Source organism: Phoca vitulina, unplaced genomic scaffold, assembly GCF_004348235.1.
Source record: "Phoca vitulina isolate PV1807 unplaced genomic scaffold, GSC_HSeal_1.0 scaffold2, whole genome shotgun sequence".
In the NCBI taxonomy this organism is placed as follows: domain Eukaryota; kingdom Metazoa; phylum Chordata; class Mammalia; order Carnivora; family Phocidae; genus Phoca; species Phoca vitulina.
The window spans coordinates 37,026,870-37,046,954 of NW_022589705.1; the positions used below are offsets into that span (position 1 = coordinate 37,026,870).

At 37.4% G+C, this 20,085-nt stretch overlaps 1 protein-coding gene across 1 annotated transcript in view; it reads right to left on the reverse strand.

Moving 5' to 3' along the window:
* The window catches only part of IFI44L (interferon induced protein 44 like), a 28,560-nt gene extending 9,969 nt beyond the window's left edge, over positions 1-18,591 (reverse strand). Inside the window, exons 1-6 of the mRNA XM_032395994.1 lie at positions 18,555-18,591; positions 10,004-10,113; positions 7,126-7,250; positions 6,197-6,245; positions 5,267-5,462; positions 1,688-1,834 (exon numbers count right to left, since the gene is read on the reverse strand). Coding sequence (XP_032251885.1) covers positions 1,688-1,834; positions 5,267-5,462; positions 6,197-6,245; positions 7,126-7,240 — 507 coding nt within the window. The 5' untranslated portion in view covers positions 7,241-7,250; positions 10,004-10,113; positions 18,555-18,591. The remainder of the gene's footprint in view (positions 1-1,687; positions 1,835-5,266; positions 5,463-6,196; positions 6,246-7,125; positions 7,251-10,003; positions 10,114-18,554) is intronic.
* Positions 18,592-20,085: the final 1,494 nt, after the last annotated feature.

Genomic DNA, 20,085 nt, shown 5'->3' on the forward strand with positions numbered 1-20,085 from the left:
AAAGAAAGAAAGAAAGAAAGAAAGAAAGAAAGAAAGAAAGAAAGAAAAAAAGAAAGAAAGAAAGAAAGAAACTACCATTGACATTGATTACACATCATTTAAGACTTCTCTCTAAACATTTTGTGTACTCAAATGGACTAATGGATAGAGAAAAAAGGAGAGGGGAAAATATATTGAAAATGCATTTTTAAATAAAATACTATAATTTCTTTAATTTCACAGAAGAAAAAGAAATGAAAATGAAACAGAAGAAATACCAAATTTTAAGTTAGTATCTCCTTACCACAAAACAATAATCTTGCTAGGATTGAGAAAATAGATTTAAAATACAGTAAAGGGGCAGAGGTGGGGGGAGGCAGCTGGGTGGCTCAGTTGGTTAAGCACCTGCCTTCGGCTCAGGTCATGATCTCAGGGTCCTGGGATCAAGTCCCGCATCGGGCTCCCTGCTCAGCGGGAAGCCTGCTTCTCCCTCTCCCTCTGCCTGCCTGTCACCCTGCTTGTGCACTCTCTTTCTGTCAAATAAATAAATAAAATCTCAAAAAATTAAAAATATAGTAAAGGGCTACATTCATTATTTTTTACCCATATGTTTCAATGTTGGACTGAATTGACTGCCTCTCTGTTGTGAAAAATGAAGGTTTTCACAGGCTCACGATTTCTCCCATCTCTCTGCTCTGTTCCACCTCCCTGTATCTTATGTCTCCTTAGACTGTGAGGATAAGAATTGTGTTCTTAGTCAACTCTGTGTTTCCAGTAACTAGCAAAGTATCTGGCACAAATTAGGTTTTAATCATGGCTTTTTAGTATCTGAGTACATAGTTAAGGTTTCCGATCAAGCACAACTGAGAGGCAATGGAAGCCACTGTTCAGGAATTGAGGCTGATTGTATTATACCCAATGCCTAAAAGAAAGGGAATAATAATGGTTGACCTTTTGAGAATGTAAAGTACATCATCTCGTTTATCTTCTCAGGTGCCCTATGAAATGGACATTATTATTACCTACATTTCACACATAAAAAAGGAAGACTTACGGAGACAAGTATGTTACTTGCTTACAGGTGCACGTCTAGCTAGTGGCAGAGCCAACCTTTGGATGTAGGTATTTAGGTAGCATTTAAGTAGTGAAACCTAAGTACTTACAGTATAATAATATCACACTTCAATAAAAAGTGGTTAATTGTTCCAAGATCTTGTCTAATTGATCAAAAAAGTGCATGAGATTGAACTATTACTTTCCTATCTATTTTACAATAAAGAGTGAAATAAACACAATCCCCTCCTGTCCTTTTTCTGGGATCTGTATGAGTAAAATACTGCCTTTTGGCTGTATTTCTTTTCTTTTCTTTCTTTCTTTCTTTTTTTTTTTCTTTTGAGATCACCTTATTTTTTTTAAGTTATCTCCACGCCCAGTGTGGCGCTCAAACTCATGACCCTGAGTTCAAGAATCACACGTTCTACCGACTGAGCCAGCCAGGCACCCCAGGCTTTCTTTCTTAATGCTGTAGAAAATAAGTTACTCTACTTTACTTACATGAATACTTATTCATTTAAAGCAGAGTAGTGTTGGTTGATGTTGAAAACACTTTATGACAGTTGAAACTGCCTTATGGGGTAAAAACTTAACAAAAATAATTGATGAAACTGATTTTAAATGTTTTAGAGATTGGAGAATTCTTACCTGATTATCTGTCTGGCACGCAGCCTTTTAAGATGTAGGGTATGTCATCCACACACAAACCTACTCCTTCTTTCTCATGTAGCCCCATGGAGTCACACAACCTAAATGGCAGATATTTGCCATCTTTCCCATCTTTAATAGGATATATCCTATACTATAAAACAAAGTATATCAAAGGTAAAAATTCATTCTTCAACTAGCATTCAAGACATGACAAAAGGAAGAACAGAAAGTGGCTAATATTTTAACACTGTGGTCCTCAAACATTTTGGTCTCAGGATCACCTGATATTCTTAAAAATTATTGAGAATCTCAAAGATATTTTATGTATGTAGGTTATATCTATTGATATTTAACATACTAAAAAAATTTTTTTAAAAATGTAAATATTTCTTAAATCATTTTAAAATACAATTATGAATCTATTGCAATGTTAACCTAAGGGACATTTTTATGAAAAAATTATTTCCAAAAAAAATATTAAAAAGAACAGGATCAATTTACTTTTTGCAATTCTCTTTACTGTCTGGATTAATAGAAGATGGCAGGATTCTCATATCTGCCTCTGAATTCAATCTGTTGTGATATATCATTTTGGTTGAAGTATTTGAAGAAAATCTAGCCTCACATATATATAGTAGTAGGAAAAGGAGAGAGTATTTAATTTAACAGCTTTCAGAGAATTGTGGATATTCCTCATTAATAATGCATCAAAGCTCAGTAAGTGATAATTTCTCCAAAGGTTAGCTAGGATCTGTGACATTTTCATACTCAGCTACATTAAATTCATTGATCTATCTTTTTTTTTTTTTTAATTCATTGATCTATCTTATGCTTTGAATATGTTTTTTATCCATGCATGACTTACAAACCCAATGCATTTGGTCATTTGAAAATATTGGATCTAGATAAGATCTTCCAAATATTGGCACATTTCACCACACAATATTAAAACATCATATTTGTTACTAGCACCATTAATCTCATCAGGTAAGTTTTTAAGTATTCAGAAGTTATGAAGCTCAAAGTGGTGGATCCAAGTTTCCCAAAGTTCTAATTTTTGTTTTCTTAAAAGCTCAGATGTTATCATTGGCAACAAACATTGCTGGTTCGTTGTTTTTCTTGTAGTGATATGCTCATTTTGTGCATTGTCCATAAATGTCTACCGAATACCTAAGTATGAATAATCAAGTCTGTCAATTGTCTTCTCATTTATAAAGGATGTTACATGAAAAAAGTTCAGCTCACAACTCAATCGCACCAGTGTCTTTTCTTGACAATCACCATATCTTGATATGCCTTAGAAACCCTTTGTATTTCCCATTTCATCACACAAAAAATATGTATAAAATAATAAAAAGTTGAGTTTAAATAAAATCAATGGTGTTACTTAGTCATCAATTACATTCTTAAATGAAACTAGCATTTTTTTTACTGCAAGTGCTAGGAACGTATATAGCGATTACTAATAGAGCTTGGTGCCATTGCTTGATTCATGCTAAGGTACCACCCAACAAATAAAACTACATGTGTATGATCAGTTCAAATGCCAATACTCTAGAAAAAGCAAAGCCATCTAAGCATTATTACACAAATAATTTTAAACTCATAGATCCCCTAAAATGCCCTCAGGGACTCTTGGGGGTCTACAAACCTCACTTTGAGAAGCTCCACTTTTTTTCAGAACTCTGAAAAATTTTTATTGGTCAAATATACTTCCACAGAGGCATAACTATGGAACACTTAGGAAGATTCACAAAGAGAAGTACTTCTCAGTGATACCAGACAACACTTGAATCACAAATCTCCCATTCCACACTAGGCAGTTGAGAACCCCTCTACGACCTATTGTAATCTGTACTGGAGTCAAAAGTTCCCATTGGTCCATAAGTCCAATGCCCAGGGGCAATCCCATTAGATATTTTGATCTAAATGAACAGGACTTACTGGTGCCTCCACCTGAAAGGACTTACACTGAAGCAGTAGAGTTACACACTTAAAGTGCACTGTAAAATTTCAAGATCAATAGGCACATTCATAGTTTTTATTAATCTGTTTACTTCATAAATTTAATTCTTCAGGGGTGCCTGGGTGGCTCAGTCGGTTAAGCATCTGCCTTCAGCTCAGGTCCTGATCCCACGGTCCTGGGATCGAGCCCCAAGCCCCACGTCGGGCTCCCTGCTCAGTGGGGGAGCCTGCTTCTCCCTCTCCCTCTGCCGCTCCCCCTGTTTGTGCTCTCTTTCTCTGTCAAATAAATAAATAAAATCTTTTAAAAAAAATTTAATTCTTCAAAGGGAAGGGTCTCTGAGAAATGAAATAAAATACTCTGTTTCCCTGACAAATATTCTGTCTTGTATTCCTTCAGTTTATATAGTAGTATTTGCATTTCATTTGGACTTAAGGATCTACATCTTCTCTTAGAGCAATGCCTTTGGAGCTTTCAACATGAAAAGGAGGGAGACAGAGCCTGTCCTGATGAGTACCTCCATTACAGCACCTATCACATTGAATAGTACTTATTTGTTTATTACCTACACTGAAATCCTTGAGTAAAAAGACCAGCTCTCATTTGTATTTAGGTCTTTATTGCCAACACAATATTTCACAAATAGAAACATTTCAATCAATGCTTAGTGTATTGAAGTGCCGTTGCGGTACCTTGCTTTGGCTTCTGAGACTAGGCTAATATACCAAAATAAAGTCAGTCAAATAGATAGAATCTAGCCAACATCAAGAAATAAGATGTGATTCTTGAAAGTCTTAGAAAATGTTTTCAGTTATTAAATGTGACACAAAACTAAAATGAACCATTACTGTCTTATGCTAAATTTTGCATTGACAGTGCATGCATATTTCCAATCAGAAGATAACAATATTTGCTTGTAGCAATCACAGAAAAATACAGCTTGATGATGAAATGTTCTATTCATTCCCCTTAATTTTTTTATTTGATTGTGTAACATTGACAAGCGTAGAAGGGAAGAAAGTTTTTACACAGTAATTTGTAGCTCTAGAGTAACAGTTTTAAAAATGGTATTAGTACTTACATTTGTTTACAAATAAGATAGTGTTTGTAGGACCACTGATAAATTTACCCTTTGAAGGTTGACCCACCAAAGTGAATTGCTGTCTTGCTTTTCACAATCATTTCTTATAAAATGGTCTTGTAAAATGGAAAAATGTTATAATACATAATTTTCATTATTTTATTACAAAAAAAAAGAAAAGAATTTCAATCCAGGTAAAAGCATGTGGGACATAAGTAAAAACAGACTTCTAATATAATGGACAAAGATTTCCACAAAATTTTTAAAATTTTAGTGCTGTTTTGTTTTTTTTTTTACAAGTACCAAAAAACATTCTTCATATAACTGCTTCTTGAACGCATAAAAATGGAAAGTGAAACACAACTCAACGGAGGGAATTCTGAATCAAATTTTACTCCTTTTTTACATTTGATTTAGCATTTAATTGCTTGTAGATCAGGAGGAGGTTAATGTTCTAAGAGAAAATGGCAAAGAAATGAACAAACCTGATCATTGTAATTGATAAAACAAAATCCTCAGGAAATCTTTAAATAACTTACCTGTCCAGTAATGCTGGTGACATCAGACGTCACTGTGGCTTGGTGAGTCACCCGGCCTCGGAAAACAGACTTCACTGAATTGATAAAACTAGACTTTCCAGACCCAGATGGACCCAGCAAGAGAATACGAACTTCTGAAATAAAGTCTACACAGGGCTTGTAGGCTCTGAGTTCGGCTAGAAGTAGATTTCTGTGCCTGTCAAATAACATGTGGTAGGTACTTAAAGACAAGAGCCAAACTTCCATAGGAACAGTACGATTCTGCTGCTTCTTTCCTTCCCTTTAAAAGTATGTTTTAATTACTTATTATCTTGGCATTAACATCTATCATATGATTTGAAATGGTCTAAGGCTATGCATTTTGTGCTTGAAGAAAATGCGTTTATCTATATCCGAATAAAGAAACATTAACCAGCAACCAAATCATTGTTAAACTACGAGCCTTAGACCACACAAATCTAACAAATAGCAGTAACAATGAAGATGAGTATTATTTCAGTAATAATATTATATTAAGGAGAAATAAAATATATGCAAAACAGATATTTATCTATAAATTGGGGAAAGGGGGCTTTGTTTTTAAAACTTACTGAAATTCCCCCAAAAACTTTATTCCCAGGGAAAGGCTTCGGACGAATTATCTGAAATAGTCGTCTAGACTTTTCTGTCTGGAAAACTTTGAATCTAGCAAGTCCAAAGAGAAACATAAAGCCAAACTATTGCCTGGTAGATTTTTAAAGGTTCACAGTTGGTAGTGATTTTGTCTCTGTTGTTGCCATAATTGCCTCAAAGGTATTACATAAGTAACATTATAACTCATTTTTATCACTCCAAGTTATATGATTTTTATTTTACTATTTCATTTCCAATGCCATTTATAGAAGTGTTCTAAATAAAATGAGTAATAGATAGTCCAAGAACCTAACTTACTTCGTGGCTCTTGTTATCTGGCTTATGTAGTTCATATCATCCTCAATTCCTGTAGGAAATAAACATAGCATAATAAGCTTTTTAACTTGCCTGGCTAAATATGCCCAAGTCTACCTTCTAAATGAGGCAAAGAGTCTGCTTATATAAACCAGGGCTGAGCTGTCCAGTTGGGAGTTAGGGTTGGCAACATCATGCGAAGAGAAGGGAAAATTAACCTCCCTGCACAGTAACTCGCTCTGGAAACTCTCATATAACTAGGCCTACAGATCCTAGAGCTGACCCAAAAGGGGTCATTGTGCCAACATAAACCCCGCCCTCACTGGCTCTCCCTCTCCATGTCTCCACTTCTCCTCAACCTATTTTGTTCAAAGCTGCCTATACTTTCTGAGTAATACCTCATAACTTTTATGCTTCCTAGGTTTCATTTTGAAGTTTATGAAAGAGAAATTTGATGGCATGAAATCTGATGTTCCTCTCATTTTTCCTTATTCTTGCAGCTAAATTATGACCACAAACACAAAGAAAGACTAGAATCAGAATGTAGGATTATCTAATTTAACATACTTTCAACTCAAAAAACTTCACATTCCAAATACTTGATGTCAGACGGGATATATACTCCTAAAGCTTTGCTTAATGAAGCATCCTAGAAAGTCTGGTTTTGCCTGGATCTACAGACAACATCTCTTGGCTGAAGGAATAAAATACCAGTTATCCAGAAGCAATTTTTGTTTCTGTTTCTAAAACTGCAGTTGTCATTTCAGTTGCATTATTCTTTTGAAATGAAAAACAGAAGGAGGGATCAGGCCTTTTTAAATAGTCAGACATTTCAGGATAATGCCCAAGCATAAAGACCACAAAAGTAGTCTTTATATTAAAGTAAATTATGGTAACAGTAGGTCCCTGACAAGTGCACCTATCAAGCATACCAGAAATGTTACTGTCATGGACACTAGACTTATAAAGAAGTCTCAAGGACACATTCCCAAGCATCTTCTGCAGACCTTTCTCCTCACTCCATGTCAATCTGGTTGTCACTGCCATTGTTCTGTATCTGATAGAAAAACAATAATAGATTGAGAGGCTAGTTAGTATATAATAGTGGTTTAAAGCACAGATTTCTGCTTCTAGCTTTAGCATGTTATTTTTTTTTCCTCTGGCCCAATTAAAACATGTTATTTGTTTATACACAAGGCAAAAAAAAATATATATATATATATATATAAATGGAACAATAGTAGGTACCTATAAAAAAATAGATAATTTAGAAATAGAAAATACCATTACATTTTTTAAAGTCAGTAGACAAAGTAAATGGAAGCCTAGGTAAAGAATAAAGTAAAATTAATAAATCAGAACAACGATCAGCAAACTCTTTACTTAATGACAGAGAGTAAATATTTTAGGCTTTGTGGGCCATATGGTCCCTGCCGTAATTACACAACTTTGCCAATGTGACACAAAAACGGAGACAATATATGAACAAATGGGCATGACTGTGTTCCAATAAAGCCTTTTTTATCAAAACAGGTTGGTGTCACACAGACCATAGTTGGCCAACCCATGAATTAGAAGGTAGGAGAAAGGAATTTATACAGAAAACGGTTCCCAAAGAAAGAAACTGATATATGAAAGGAGTTAACAGACATCGAGGTCCTACAGCAGCATAATAATCCATGAGCCATCATGCCAATTCTTTCAATGAGAAAAATGAGAACACAGGGTGCACTGTAAATACATGTATTTGAAAGCATTGGAGGGCTAAGATTTGGAAAAGAAATGAACACTGAGAGGTAAGCTTGGCATTTGGGAGCACATTTCTCTGAGGAGCATCTGTTAGCTTTAGAAGAGGTGCCAGAGATGCTGAGATATTGGGCAAAACTTTTGCTGGACTCCCAGAGCTAGGTGAATAGAGCGCAGCGAAGAGGATGCCTTGGCAACCCTCCTCTAAGTCCGTGGGCAAGGAGAGAGAGAGAGTTAGCAAGCCAGAAAGAGAACACAAGCTGGGGGGAGAAGCAGAGGGGGAGGGAGAAGCAGACCCCCCGCTCACTGAGCAGGGAGCCTGACAACTTGGGGGGTGGGGGTGGGAGGGCTCAATCCCAGGACTCCAGGATCTTGAGCTGAGCTGAAGGCAGTTGCTTAACTGAGCCACCAAGGCGCCCCCGTGGGCAAGGATTCTGAAGAGCTACAGGGAAGAAGGAAGGGTGGACTGGAAATGGACAGACTTAACTCCATCTCCTAAGTAATTTCAGTCTATGATTGGGTTAGTATAAATGAAGTTTGCTTTTGCCCCCAGCTGCATGGCAGATGCAAAACAGATCTTGTTTAGACGAAGAGAACATCTTTCTAGGTTCAATTTTTTTTATATTCAGTGACTCATATTCATCATAAACACAAGAGAGGAAATGAAACAAAAGGATAGAAAACCAAGAGAAAAAGCAGAACACAGAAATAAACCATACTGTTTATTCATTTGTTTTGTTTTTTAGATTCCACATGTAAGAGAAATCAGATGGCATTTTTCTTTCTGACTTATTTCACTTATCATAATCCCCTCGAGATCCATCCATGTTGTCCCAAATGGCAAGAGCTCATCCTTTTTTATGGCTGAGTAATATTACTCTGTGTGTGTGTGTGTGTGTGTGTGTGTGTGTGTGTGTGTATCTCACATCTAATGGAAAAACTGTCTCTAACGGAAAAGCAGTCAAAGTATATGAAGAAGACATTCACAGACGAGGTAACTCAAATGAATTATAAACATACAAAAAATGTTCAACCATTCTAGAAACAGAGAACTGTAAATTAAAGAATGAGATATCATTTCACATCAAACAAAAGTCCAGCAATACCAAGTTGACCCGGATATGGAGATTCAATAATATTCACATTATTTTGAGACACACATCATTTTGGGCAACAAATACATTCATAGCAGCATTGTTTAGGATGACATTAGAAGATTGCATGTACAAATTTTGGCATATTCACACAATGAAATACTAAAGAGCATTGAAGTGACTGAACTAGACCTATTTGTATCAACATTGATAAAGCTCAAAAAATTAATCTTGAGTGGAAAAAAGCAAGTTGAGAATGATACACTTAGTATGATATTATTTAAATAAACTGTTGGGGCACCTGGGTGGCTCAGTCATTAAGCGTCTGCCTTCAGCTCAGGTCATGGTCCCAGGGTCCTGGGATCGAGCCCCACATCGGGCTCCCTGCTCAGCAGGGAGCCTGCTTCTCCGTCTCCCACTTCCCCTGCTTGTGTTCCCTCTCTCACTGTCTCTCGCTATCTCTCTCTGTGTCAAATAAATAAATAAAAAATCTCTTAAAAATAAAAAAAATAAAAATAAACTGTTAACTCAAAGCTATACTCGAGATCACGTTTAGATACATACGTTATATACAGCAAAAGCATAAAAACCAGCAAAACAATATTTTATCCCAAAGTCTGGATAATATTTCCCTAGGGGTAAGGAAGGGAAGAGAAAGAAATGTAGGAGAGATTCACAGAAAACTTCAACATTATCTGTAATGCTTTTGTTTTTCAGGGGTAAAAAACGATTCCAATTTGATAAAGCCAGCCATTTTAAAAAATCTGATAGAACTGAGTAAGATTACACTGGAGTTACTTACTCTCTGGAGTTCCTGTGTTTGAAATATTCATTAAAAACAAAACAAATTCAAGGGGAAATTATGATCATTAGCAGCAAGTTTCCTCTGAAATTCTTTTTCAAAGAAAGGCAAACAAGCAATTTTCTTTACACACAGCTAGGAAACATTGGATGGCAAAAAGTCACTTACCTGTTTTTTAAGAGTTGGATTGAGCTTACATGTGGGGTTAGCTGTTCTGTTTCATGTATCCAGCAGCCCCAGTTTGGAGACTGGAAGATTCTGCTGAGATTTGTGGCTTCCTGTTTGAAAGAAAGGGAAGTGAAACTCAAAGCAGTAATCAGCACACAGCATGCGGCCTGTCATTTTCTTTTACCTTGCTAGAAACAAAGAGAGAAAACGAAAAGGAAAAAAAAAAGATTTCTGCCAAATTTCTGCCATGAGAAAGATCCTTGGTCCCCTCTGTAGCCCATATGTAGGCATGCATGAAATGGCAATTAATAAAAAACTGCACTAAAACGAATAGCTAACATTTCTTTACATTTAACTATGGACTTGGCACTGTGCAACAGTATGCATTTTCCTCATTTCTTCTGGAAACAATCTCATACAGTAATCACTCTTAGTATGTTTATTTCTCAAAGTATGCAAACGAAACTTAAGGACATTAGGTGACTTTGGCCAAACTAAATACCAGCACTGGCTGGTATTTAAAACCAAGTCTTTCTGCATGGGAACAAACAGATGAGGATTTGACTTTTCCTGAATTCATTTATAAGACAGTGCACAGCTTCATTTCCCATTTACACATTCAATCATTCAACACGGGCTTAGACCCTGGGGAAGGATAATGCTGAGTAAGATAAAACACTGCCTTCACATCACATGCTGTGTGCTCAGGGAGACCGTCAGGCACACAGATAGTTATACTCATGTCCTATGGCTACAAAAGGGGTAAAAACCAGATCCCCTGGGACCAGGATGACAGTGGACTCACCCAGTCTTAGGGCACTAGTAAAAGCTAGCAAATCAAAGTTTAGACTGAGACACGAAGTTGTAGGGCAGGAAGAAATTTCCTTCTTCCCTCCAAGGTTTTTCCAGCTGGTTTAGGAATTAAACAAAATTAGACAGATTAACAAAAGGAAAAAACAAAGTTTTAGGATATGTACATGGAGCCCAATAATAAAATTGAGACCCGAAGAAATGACAAAGGCAGGCAGTTTTTATACAATTTAGACAAAGAGACAATAAACTCGTGAGAACTTGGCAGGATAAAGAAAAGAGATGTTTGGGAACTTTCATTAGTAAGGAACTCTAAGTGGAATTTGGGCTGAGGTAGCTATAGATCTATAGATTGGTACATACACACATATACACACATACAAACACACACACTGAGGTTTATTTCTAGTGCTTTCTTGGCTTTAAAGTCCCTCTCTTTGGTGATAAGGATGTCTTTTTACTTCTTAGTACAGGGAGGATATTATTCATGTAAGAGACTTATTTCCTGCTTTCTGGGGTCAGAGAAGGTCTAAGTGTCCTTGCACCAACTGTTTCCCAAGTAGCTTCAATTCAAAATAATCAATATGTCACTGTGGCACATTTGGGGGCAGCCCACCTTGGGCCCCTACAAAGTACAAGGAAGAAGTGAAGCAAGAGAGAGCAGTGTCATCAGGGACCTCCAAGGATTGTAGCCTGCCTGGAATGGACTGGCAGCATCAAACTGGCAAGCCATGGGGCGAGGGAGTGCTTAGGATTTTAAAAGTCTTTATTTAAGTTGGATTTTGTCATGAAGACAATATGAAGATTCTAAAGGCAGAAGAATGGCATGATCAAAATTCAAAGTCTTAGGAAGAAGAGTTAGTTCTTTCTTGCTTTGTAACAAATATCATAAACCTAGAGGCTTTAAAACAACTCACATTCATTATGACACAGTTTCCATGGATCAAGAAACCCAGCATGGTTCAAATGAACTTTTTGCTCAGGGTGCCTCACTCAAGGCATTGGCCAACTGTGGTCCCATCTTTCTCTGGGAAAGAATCTGATGCAAAGCTCATTTAGGTTACTGGCAGAATTTAGTTCTTTGTAAGTGTAAGACTGAGGTCCCCTTTTCTTTGCTGATTGCCAGCCTGAGGCTACTCTCAGCTCCTAGTCGTTGCTCTCAGTTTCTCAACAACAGCCTTTGCACTCATCTTATACAACATGGCAGCAACAGAATCCTCCAAGGTCAGCAGCAGAATCTTCCCTGTATCAAATCTCCTTCATGCCTTGAGTCTCTGCCTTCAGAAAGAGTCCCTTTCTTTTAATGGCTCACCTAATTTTTTCAAGGCCACTGAAGATAATCTCTTTCTTAAAGACAATAAATGAATCATGGAAGTGATATCCCATCATCTTCAGATCTCTGCCGCACTCAAGGGGAGGGAGTTGTACAAGGAGGTAGGCCATTGGGGGGCCATTATAGATTTCTGACTATAACAAAGGACAAGACCAGAATCAAAGAGACTAGTTTTTAGCCTTTTGCATTTACTTATTCATTCATTCATCCATTCACCCATCCATTCTTTCTTCTTTTAATAAAAAATATATTGAGCACCAATATAACACACTCTGTGTTAAACCCTGGCGACATAAACAGACATAGATTCTATGCTCATAAAACCAACACAGGGGCGCCTGGGTGGCTCAGTCATTAAGCGTCTGCCTTCGGCTCAGGTCATGATCCCAGGGTCCTCGGATCGAGTCCCACATCGGGCTCCCTGCTGAGCAGGAAGCCTGCTTCTCCCTCTCCCACTCCCCCTGCTTGTGTTCCTGCTCTCGCTATTCTGTCTGTCAAATAAATAAATAAAATCTTTAAAAAAAAAAAAAAACAACACAGAACGAGATCAGGTGAGGCAATGCATCAACCTAAGAATAAGATTAGGTGCAATAAAGAATTTAAGCAAACACCAATGGCATTTTTCAAAGTGCTGGAGCAAACAATCCCAAAATTTGTATGGAATCAGAAAAGACCTTGAATCACCAAGGAAATGTTGAAAAAAAACAAAGCTGGGGGCATCCCGTTGCCTAATTTCAAGCTATATTACAAAGCTGTGATCACCAAGACAGCATGGTACTGGCACAAAAACAGACACATAAACCAATGGAACAGAATAGAGAGCCCAGATATGGACCCTCAACTCTACGGTCAAATAATCTTTGACAAAGCAGGAAAAAACATGCAATGGAAAAAAGACAGTCTCTTCAATAAATGGTGCTGGGAAAATTGGTACAGCTATATACAGAAGAATGAAACTCGACCATTCTCTTACACCATACACAAAGATAAACTCAAAATGGATGAAAGAGCTCAGTGTGAGACAGGAATCCATCAAAATCCTAGGCATAGCCAGTAACCTCTTCGACATCGGCCACAGCAACTTCTTTCAAGATTCATCTCCAAAGGCAAGGGAAACAAAAGCAAAAATGAACTTTTGGGACTTCATCAAGATAAAAAGCTTCTGCACAGCAAAGGAGACAGTCAACAAAACAAGGAGGCAACCCACAGAATGGGAGAAGATATTTGCAAATGGCACTACAGATAAAGGGCTGGTATCCAAGATCTATAAAGAACTTCTCAAACTCAACACCCAAAAAACAAATAATCAAGTCAAAAAATGACCAGAAGATGAATAGACACTTCTCAAAAGAAGACATACAAATGGCTAACAGACACATGAAAAGATGTTCATCATCATTAGCCATCAGGGAAATTCAAATCAAAACCACATTGAGATAACACCTTACACCAGTTAGAATGGCAAAAATTGAAAAGGTAAGAAACAACAAATGTTGGAGAGGTTGTGGAGAAAGGGGAACCCTCAGTTTGTTTCCTGAGATTAAGAATTCCTCAAACAACCTGAGGGTTGCTGGAGTGGTGGGGGGTGGGAGGGATGGGGTGGATAGGTGACAGACATTGGGGAGGGTATGTGCTATGGTGAGCGCTGTGAAGTGTGCAAGACTGTTGAATCACAGATCTGTACCTCTGAAGCAAATAATACATTATATGTTAAAAAAAAAAAAAAAAGAAGAAGAAGATAGGAGGAGGGGAAGAATGAAGGGGGGGAAATCGGAAGGGCAGACAAACCATGAGAGACTATGGACTCTGAAAAACAAACTGAGGGTTCTAGAGGGGAGGGGGGTGGGGGATGGGTTAGCCTGGTGATGGGTATTAAAGAGGGCACATTCTGCATGGAGCACTGGGTGTTATATGCAAACAATGAATCATGGAACACTACATCAAAAACTAATGATGTAATGTATGGTGATTAACATAACATAATAAAATAAATAAATAAATAAATAAATAAATAAATAAAAAGAAAGGGGAACCTTCTTACACTGTTGGTGGGAATGCAAGTTGGTACAGTCACTTTGGAAAACAGTGTGGATGCTCCTCAAAAAATTAAAAATAGAGCTACCCTATGACCCAGCAATTGCACTACTAGGTATTTACCCCAAAGACACAGATGTAGTGAAAAGAAGGGCCACATGCATGCCAATGTTCATAGCAGCAATGTCCGCAATAGCCAAACTGTGGAAAGAGCTGAGATGCCCTTCAACAGATGAATGGATAAAGAAGATGTGGTCCATATATATACAATGGAATATTACTTGGCCATCAGAAAGGATGAATACCCAACTTTTGCATCAACATGGATGGGACTGGAGGAGATTATGCTAAGTGAAATAAGTCAAGAAGAGAAAGTCAATTATCATATGGTTTCACTTATTTGTGGAAAGAATTTAAGGCAAACACATAATAATCTTCTGGTTCTTTTTAAAATATTTTTAGTTATTAGACCATGGGCAATAGAATATGAAAAAGCTACCTGCACAGAAAAACCACAGAATGAATTAATGTCACCTTTGCTGGATTAGGAGGTAACACAGCCCTCTTTTTTGAGTTACTAGCGTACTTACAAGATCTGCTGTATATACCTTTCATCAGTTAAAAATATATTTTTAAAAAACCACATATATAAAAATATATTGATATTTTCATAAAGTTTTGAGAATGCCATTTATTGATAAGAGAATAAATCTTCTTAAAAGGTATACAGAGCCTGTTTAAAGAGAAAGAAATGGAAGATGGAGAAATATGAAGAGAGGATATTTCCATCTCCCAAGTCCTAGGTTGGTGGCAATAATGAGTGGTTGAAATCATTCCTGGGCCTCCCTGGAGTAAAGCCCTAAATCCTACACTCCAGGCCTCAAAGACTGAAATGGCCAAAGTTTTGTTGGTTGGTTGGTTTGTTTTTGTCACTTGAGATATTCCTGGAGCTGGATAAGGGAACCCCCTCTCAAAGCAGGGAGCATCACCCACTTCGTGTGGCCAGTCGGGAATACCAAGGAGCCAGGGCTACCTCACCTGAGGGAAATCAAAGTATGGTTCTGCCTTCCCTCTCCTTCACGGCTCTCCCCGTTCTTCTTCTGCAGCCTCTTCCTGCTACAGACTTGGGGTCATTTATTTCCCAGTACTGTCTTGCCTCGAAGATTTCATTTTCCTGCCATCCCCTTGGCTTCCCATCTCATAGTTCCTTCTTATTTTATTCTGCCTTCTCAACATGTTTCCTTCCTTGGCCTTCTCCTTCTTCCTCTGTAGTTTTCCTCCATCTCTGCTTGCCATACCCTAGCTGCTTGATATACATTAAAAATGAATTAAATGAAATAGATGAATGACAACTTAGAAGCCCCAAAGATTAAAGAAGAACCTAGTAATAGCCATTTAGACACAATCTACTTTTCTAAAGGGAGGTAGAACATATTTAAAGAAAAGTGTCTCTTTGAGAAAATAAAAATAATAAAAATGAATGGTTTCCTTATGATTAAATGATTCCCTTTCCTTATGATTAAACATTTACTTTATCATTTATTGATTTCATATTATTCTGTATTAGAGATGAAAAGTGAACTGATTTAAACTCAGACTTAGTCTCAGGAAGAACAACCTACAATGACACGTTCATTGCCATAATACAGGGTGTTTTTACATTGAAAAAGCAATGTAATTTGGCATATTAATTAAAAAAAAGATAAAAATAACATAATAACATCGATTCAAAGGTAAAGGACTTAAACTCTGACACCCACTCACATAATAAAATAAAATTAAAAAAAAAAAAAAGAATTAACCAAACCTAAAAAAACCTTAGGGGCACCCAAGTGGCTTGGTTGGTTGAGTGTCCGACTCTTGATTTCAGCTCGGGTCATGATCTCAGGGTCGTCAGATTGAGCCTCCAGGGCCCCTGCCCGGCAGGCTCTGCGCGAAGCGTGTAACCTGCTTAAGAGTCTCTCTCTCCCTCTCCCTCTGCCCCTCCACCGCGCACTCACGCTCTCTTTAAAAAAAAATGTTTTTTAATTTTTAAAAACCTTAACTTGGAATAGAATGAACTTTCCTTAATCCAATAGAGTGGCTGGTAATAAACAAACAAATACAGCATGCATCATATTTAATGGTGTAAAACTGAAACATTTTTCCAAAAGCAAGACTATTTGTTATTACCAGTTCTAGTCAATATTGTACCGAAGGTCTCAAATCTAGATATGCAGTAAGTCAAGATATAGGAATAAAAAGTATAAGGATTAGAAAGGAAAAAATAAACCCAGGTATTTACATAAGCATGATTGTGTATGCGAAAAATAAGAAAGAATATACAGACACACTATTAGCTTTCATATGCAAATTTAGCAAGCTCAGTGGATAAAAGGTAAATTGCCAGAAATCTACTAGATTCCTATATAAGAACAACAGCAAAATTAATAATAAAATACAAAAGATAACATGAAAAAATTAGGAATAAATGTATCATATGATTTACAAGAATAGAACTAACAGAAAAACATACTATGTTCACGTATTGGAAGACATTATTATAAAGACGTTGTATCAGCCTGGATACAATCAGGAGAAAGAAACCACACAGTAAGATCTGGAAAAGTTTAACTGAAAGAACTATTTACGGTAACAGTGTATGGTAGTGATGAGGGATTAGCTAGAAGTAAAAAACTAAAAACTAGAGTAGAGAGCAGATGTCAGGAATAATCTTACGCTTAGGGTGAAACAGGACACACAGGAAGATGTCCCAGCAGGTGTACGAGCAAGACCTGGTTACGGCCTTGGCTCACTAAATGGCAAAGAAGTACCTCTGGTGCAGCTGTGAAAATGGCTGGAAATTCACCCCCTCGGGTGCTAGGGAAAGCTGCTCAGAGGTGTCTCACTGGAGTCCCTCGGCTGCAAAACCGCTCAAGGGGTAATACGGGGGAACGCGGCGGGCTGCTGGGTGCTGCAGGCCACCATGCACCAAACGGGCCCGGCACTGAAACGGCTGTGCGTGCGGCCGGAGCGGGACCCTGAAGAAGCCCCACTTTTCCAGAACTTGCAGAACCAGGAAGCAGAACGCCTCTCTTGCAATGTCTCTCCAGTGCCCTCTACTGGCAAAACTGAATTTTGAGCCAGCAGGCAAGGAAAAAACATTTAAAGGGACCGTTTCCATTTCAGAAACTCCGCAATAAAGGATAAATTTGGAACTAAGAGGCAATAAACTGATAACTGGAACAGAAGAAGAACAACAAAACTTGGGGACTCACTACTACAAAGCTATTGTAAAACCATCATAAACATGACAATGGGTTATTGATGAAGGAGAGACAAACTGACCAATTGAACGGAATAGAGTCCAGAGACAGACCCACACATACATAGTCACCTGATGAGTGACAAACACACACTGAGGTACAGATAAGAAATGGTGCTTTATTCAATAAATGGTTCTGAGTTAACCAGAAGCAAGACATTACAGAAAAGACATTAATTTCAATCCATACTCAAAAATTTCCAGATGAATTGTAAATCTGAATGTGAAAGATAGAACAGTCATGCTTTTAGAAGAAAATTATATGAGAACATTTCCAGACTTCGGAGTAGATGAAGCATTCTTAAATAAGACGCAAAAAGTGCTACCCATAAAATCTGATAAAGTGAAAAATATTAAAGTGGAGGATTTCTTATCAAATGACACATCATTGGGAATGAAAATACATCCCACAAATTTGGAGAGGAGGTTTTCAATTCTTATATTCAACAGAGAACTCATCTACAGAATATTTCAACACCCACAAATCATATACAGTGATTTTCTATTGAAAGATGAGCATTTCCTGAATGGCCGGTAGGCATATGCAAAGGTACTCAACTTCATCAGTCATCAAGAAAATGAAAAAGTAAAACCACAATGAGATACCACTATTCGCCTAAAACGAAAAAGACCCACCACATGTTAGCTAGAATGTGGCACAATGGCAACTCGGGTTGTGGAGCTAGAAATGGGTACGACGACTTTAAAAATCCCCCCGGGACAGTATCAGTGAAAGCTGAGCATATGCATAGCTCATGACCCAGCAATTCTAGCATCTCTGCGTTCTCATCAGCATATTCATCAGAGAACATGCACAAGAATGTTCCTAGCAGCACTGTTTATGATTTCCCAGACTGAAAACTACTTAAATGCCCATTAACAATAGAACAAGTAGATTAGGGTATATGCACAAAATGGAAGACAGTACAGCACTGAGAACAAAAGAACCATATCGACAACACAGTATACATACATGAATCCCACAGACGTAACGGTAAGTGAAAGAAGCCAGATGGAAAAAGAATACATACGGTGTGATTTACCAAAGTTCAAGCATAATCAAAACCTACTTGTGGTGTTAAGTATCAGAATAATGGCTGCCCTTGCAGGGATAATGGTTAGAAGCAGGGACAAGGGGAGTATTCTGGGTGCTAGTAATATTCTTATTCTGGATCTGGGTGCGGTTACATAGGCGTGTTCAATTTCTGATAATTCACTGAGCTATACACTGGTGATTTATATACTTTTCCGTATGTGTTATGCCTCAAATTGCTTTTAAAAGAGAAAAGAAAAGCAAACAAAACCAGAAAAACATGATGACATCAAATTAGTGAATGGGGTACAATGAACTCACGATTTAAGTGTGCTGGGTCTATGATAAGAAAAATCTAACTAGCTCTAGTTAGTCTTCATTTGGAATAAATATTCTCCGGCCACAAGGGGGTTCTCTTGCTACACTCCTTTATTTATGATAGCCAATGTTTTCTGGATTCTGTTGGTGTTCTAATGCGTTTTACTTATTTATCTTTAAAGGGCTCAACGTGGCACATGCTTTTCTGAAAATCTGTAAATGTACAGAATACAATATACAGCATGAAGTTTCTCCACAATTACTCTGAAAATAGTCGTCCAACAAGTACTAGAACATGTTTCTCCAAAAGCTATCATCTGATCACTAGAAAAATGTATCCAAATTTAATATTTAAACCTACTCCTTGTTATTTCTAACCTCTGTTCTTGCTCTGCTTCTTACAACCAAAAATCTCTGCTTTGGGACACAGTATAAACTTCTATGAAGGCAACTGAGGTATTTTTATCAGCTTCATCCTGTCTCTAATTGCTCTTAAACTGACAGCTAAGTAACACCCACAGATGGCTTTTTTTCTGAGTGTTGTCATGTTTAAACCATTTGTACAATCCACATTGTAGGACTCTGCTAATTCCTACGTTAATCCTTATTTGCTTTGTTAAGTGTAAACAATTATTTCAGCCTATTACAATATTTTCATTCTAATTCAGTTATCAAACTAAATTCCACAAATCTTATGTTAGACATAAATGTACTGAATGCCTCAGATCTCGTAATGTGTCTGGCATAAAGTAATAGCTCAATAATATTCATCAATTTGATGAAATAATATACTTAAGAACAGAGGGGCGCCTGGGTGGCTCAGTCGTTAAGCGTCTGCCTTCGGCTCAGGTCATGGTCCCAGGGTCCTGGGATCGAGCCCCGCATCGGGCTCCCTGCTCTGTGGGAAGCCTGCTTCTCCCTCCCCCACTCCCCCTGCTTGTGTTCGCTCTCTCGCTGTGTCTCTCTCTGTCAAATAAATAAATAAAATCTTTAAAAAAAAAAAAAAAAAAGAAATAATATACTTAAGAACAGAGCAATTTGAATCCAAATAATTGTAAAGTGAATTTACATTTCTCTATCTTGTCCACATATATTTTGAAATATTTATCCTTCTTCTTTTTTTTTCTGAAATCCGTATATCCCACATCTGCAGCATGACCCAGGTCTTTGGATCTAGCAAACCTACTTCACAAAAAGAATTAGGACCTGTTTTTGACTAATTTATGGTGGTACCTGATGATAATTGTGCT